At 41.2% G+C, this 4,868-nt stretch overlaps 1 protein-coding gene across 1 annotated transcript; it reads left to right on the top strand.

Annotated features, from left to right (window-relative positions):
• The first annotated feature begins 326 nt into the window (after positions 1 to 326).
• LOC133284025 (uncharacterized) lies at positions 327 to 1,568 on the top strand. The gene is made up of 2 exons (XM_061480976.1): positions 327 to 675; positions 760 to 1,568. Exons 1-2 carry the CDS (start codon positions 327 to 329, stop codon positions 1,566 to 1,568), a joined length of 1,158 nt encoding a protein of 385 aa, XP_061336960.1.
• The last annotated feature ends 3,300 nt before the right edge of the window (positions 1,569 to 4,868 follow it).

Below are 4,868 nucleotides of genomic sequence, written 5' to 3'. Positions count from 1 at the left end.
CAGAGATGATAAAAAAGGAACCTTCAGTGGCCATTTCGCTCGTTCAGGAGAGGATAACACATTCATATGGATTCAAAGTTTCATATCGAAAGGCATGGTATGCGAAGCAGAAAGCAATGGCAATGTTATATGGTGATTAGGAGGAGTCCTATGCATTTTTACCCAACTGGTGTGAATATATGCTTCGTTTTTCACCAGGTTCCTTTCACAATATTCAAACAAAGGATTGTTTTGTTGGGGGGCAATTGGTTATCGAAAAACGTGTATTTGTTCGTTGTTTCTGGACTTTCAGACAATGTTGCGAGGCATTTAAATTTTGCAAACCAATGATACAAATTGATGGCACTCATCTATACGAAAAATATAAGGGAAAGTTATTGATTGCCACAACTCAAGATGGTAATAATGAATGTGTGCCACTTGCATTTGTCGTTGTTGAGGGTGAGACATTGGAGGCTTGGTCATACTTCCTTGCCAATCTTCGTCAGCACGTCACTCAAACGCATAATATATGTCTAATTTCAGACCGACATGTGAGCATATTATCGGCTGTTGAAAATAATCCCCTATGGCAACCACCCCATGCATTTCATGTGTTTTGTCTGCGACATATTGCAAGCAATTTTAATCAACGATTTAGAAATGACAAATTGAAGGCTAGCCTGATGAATATAGGTATGTTGCAGACTATGATTGGTGAATTAAATAATTGTAGTTTTTCGTCGAAATTCAACTGTGTGTTTTTTACATTGTTCGCAGGATATACTCCTTGCATGGTGGATTTTGAGAGGTCGCTAGCACGATTTCGAGACACAAGCAGGCAGGTAGCGGAATGGATTGATGCCATCCCTAAGGAAAAGTGGTCGCGTGCACATGACCTTGATGGACGAAGATTTGGGCATATGACAACAAACTTGGCAGAATCCATAAACAGAGTGTTAAAGGGAGCAAGAAACATGCCCATTACTGGTCTGGTAAAATTTACATACAGTAGATTGGTTCAATATTGCGTGGAAAGAGGTCAATCGGCTTGTAGACAACTTGAATCTGGTCATAGTTATTGCAAAAATGTGATTGAATCTTTGACACATAATGAATCTGTGGCAACAATGCATATTGTGCGTACATATAATGTTGATGAAACCGTTTTTGAGGTGGATGCAGGGTTTGAAAGGACATATGCTGTTAACCTTGCTGCTCGTACATGCCAATGTGGACAATTTAAAGCATTTAAATATCCTTGTAGTCACGCCGTTGCTGCAGCGTTATCCATTCGTCGAAATTATCGACAATATATAGATGATGTATTCAAGACGTCAAACTTGGTAAAGGCATACTCATTTCCATGGCAACCAATCGGTAATGAGCAAGCAATTCCACCCAACAATGCAGGTCCTGTGGTAATACCAAATAACAATATGTTGCGGGCAAAGGGTCGTCCAAAGTCTACAAGAATACGAAACGAGATGGATGAGGTTGAAACTATTTCATCACGTAGGTTATGTGGTCTTTGTAAGCAACACGGGCACAATCGTAGGTCGTGTCCTAACCGTGGCAATAATGCATGATATGAATTGTGGGTGTTTGTCACTTATGAACAATTAATTTGCCAATTACAATGTATCGCTCTGTTTTTTTAAAATTAGCTTTTACGGTGATTGTGTGGTTTGCTTGCATATTACGTATAACATCGCATACATAAAACTGATTTGTTTACTCCTTGCATGCTAATAGAAAACCAGTAAACAATTACAACAGTCCCAAAAAACCAGTCAATACATCAGTCCATGTAACTAAACAAAAAAACAGTCAATACATCAGTCAATACATGAAATAAAACTACGACCAACGAGGCCATGGCCTATCACGTGCCTGACGTGGGGGTAATCGACGCCTAGACTGAGCCTCTATAGCCTGTGCAAATGCGTCAAGACACGGCTCCTCGTTGCCAACCGCCTCTGGAACATGAGCTGGTGGAGTCGTGCAAGCTATGCCAGGTGTAGAAGCAACATATCCACCGCTCGCAGATGGTATAAAATCATGTTGTGCACTAACATGTGTAGGCCAATCGCCTACTCCGTTTGTGGTCAAGTCCAAGGTCTGGCACCACTCTGTAACGTCTTCCATATTCCACTCTTGATACTCTGTACCACAGGAAGGATCCTGAGAGACCGGTACCCCACCAGATGCGCATGCCATGGGGCTAGCCTGATAAACCTGCTCACTCTGTGTAAACCCTTGGCCATACAATGGACCTGGCTGGCTATCATAATACTGCGGCGGAGGAGGACCATGGTACATAGGCTCTGGCCCGCCTCGTTGGCTCAGCACTGGCGGTCTAAGTTATCTGCATATCAGTGCGCGGTCTAGGAGCAATAATAGGATCGGGTATCGCTCGAACCGATTGACGCTGTCATCCTAGTCCACGCCCCTCCTGCCTGCCACTGGGAACCTCAATGGTCAACATCGGCTCCTCAACAGTCTGCGTAGGTGAAGCCTCTGTCCCTGGCTCCTCTACTCGTGTCGACTCTCTGAATATGGTAATAATGCGACCAATCTCGTCATGGACCCACTCTAAGCCAAAGGCAGGGAACTGATCCGCAGTAGTCGCAAAATATAGCATCTCCAACCCATCAATCTATAAAGAAATGAAACAACATGATATAATTAAAAATTTATAAACACAGAATCATATTCATAATTGAAGTGTCAAAACTTACTGCTCGTCCAACCCTGGCAGCTTTCCTGGCGAAAAACCGTTTCCCTCGCTGTCTGTACCAGTGTAGGTACTCATGGTTCGGGGACATCAACCCGACCAATGCAGGGGGAATACATATGGACGTATCCCTGATCGTCCATCGATGTATGAAGGGCCTCAACTTACGCTCCCAATTATCATCCTTCTTCCCTCGCAGAGTTAGATCATGAACACCCTTAAGCTTTCTTGGTCTCCGCGGTATGGGCTGATCAAAACCAAATTGTCGCATACATCGATCCGGTTGAGCGTACTCAACTGTGTGGAAGCAAATGATAGGAGTAATGACCAACCATAAGTACCGCTCATGATCAGATACAAACAATGTTGTATGGTATTCTCCGTATGGCTGCCACACAACCTACATATAAAAAAATTAGTAATTCAGAAAACACAATTACCACCAACTATAATATGTAAATAAATGAAAAACAATTAATAATAAATATCACAAACCTCGTCTCTATAAAGCGTGTCAAGGTTTGCCCGATACCAAGTCTGCTCATGTGGCTTAAAGGGAGGTAGGGAATTAAACCTGTAAGGGAATGTGTAAATCATTATCATACTCATTCGACAAATGAACATGTAATAAATTAGTCAATATGAGTTAATAAAATATACCTGTGACCAAAATGCCACTTCGGGTGGGTAGGCTGCGGGATAGGTGGTGCAATGAGGGGGAATCTAATCCAAGCCCATATCTACAGTAATACGTGACAACCACCCAGATTTACAGTGCGCGGGTTTGTTGCCACACATAAATGTCTAAAGAGATGGGCGAGAACCGCAGACCCCCAACTGTATCTGCCAATGTCCGTAAAGTCCCCTGCAAGCAGTGGAACGTAACGACAAGCAATTTTGCTGCCACCTGATATGTCACACACTAACCATGAGCCTAATAGCCGCAAAATGTGTGCCTTGGTGTAACGCCTCACCTCCTCTGGATTGTGTGCTACTGTAAACCAATCAACATATATCTTGTCTAAGTAAGAAATACGTAGATCGCCTCCGTGAATGTCTGTGCCCGTAACTGGGGCAGTCCCAAAAACCTGCTCACACATAGCAATCCAATCCAACGCTGTAGATCCGGTAACTGCCTTCCCGTCAGTAGGCAAACCAAGTATACCAGCCACGTCCTGTAATGTAACGGTCATCTCTCCCTGCGTCATGTGAAATGTATATGTCTCCGGTCTCCAACGCTCAAGCAAAGCAGAGATCAATGGGGTATCGATCTGAAGGAAAAACAACAATTATACAAAGTCCACATACGGTAATTTAATTAAGCTATTTAAACATAACATACCTGAACATGACTCATACGTGCCACGTGTATGAACCCAGCCTGTGTCAAATAGTCAGCGACAACGTCTGGTATATCATCGTGATGGGGTCCCCCCTGAAGTTTCCCTCGCCTCGTCTTTAACCCCCTTACCGTATCCTCGTTCCACACAACTTGTGAAACGTGACTGCGCTGTGTCCTCTTACGGAGTACCTCCCACCTATATGGACCAGGAAGTACATGCGTACAAGGATCAGATGGCTCAAGATCACCATCGGATCCAGAGCGTGAGGACTCTGATGAAGACGAATGGGCCATAATAGAATACTACTACAGATGATAAAGATGTACCCAAATTACTATTGATATTATATTAATTTACACTAAATAAAATTTAATTGCACTTAATTAAATAGCATTTAACTAATAACTTCAATTGTTATATTAATTTCAATTAAATTAACATCATTGACAATTAATTCATTTAACATTACATTATTCTATATCAATATATTTCAATACAAATATTAATTCAAATTCAATTTAAATTAATATTGCATACGTTATTCATTCGTCTTTAACCCTAATTATAATGTGGTTAATTGAAAGGTCAATATGTTTGCAAGTGTCATTCATAAAAAAATATTAATTGTCACAAACTAATTTCTACGTGTGTAAATAAGTCATAAAACCAACATATACCAATTTAGAAGTAACTAATTAATTTGCAAGTCCATATAATATATAAGTCACATCACAATTCTCTTACATAGGTCACTAATATTTTTCTAACCCCCTAACAATTAAATAAAGTCACAAATATTTTTCTAACCC

Source organism: Gastrolobium bilobum, unplaced genomic scaffold, assembly GCF_033153095.1.
Source record: "Gastrolobium bilobum isolate Gb01-03AN ecotype WA unplaced genomic scaffold, APGP_CSIRO_Gbil_v1 utg7102, whole genome shotgun sequence".
Classification (NCBI taxonomy): domain Eukaryota; kingdom Viridiplantae; phylum Streptophyta; class Magnoliopsida; order Fabales; family Fabaceae; genus Gastrolobium; species Gastrolobium bilobum.
Note: the sequence above shows the minus strand (reverse complement) of the source record. Positions and strands in the feature narration are given on the sequence as shown.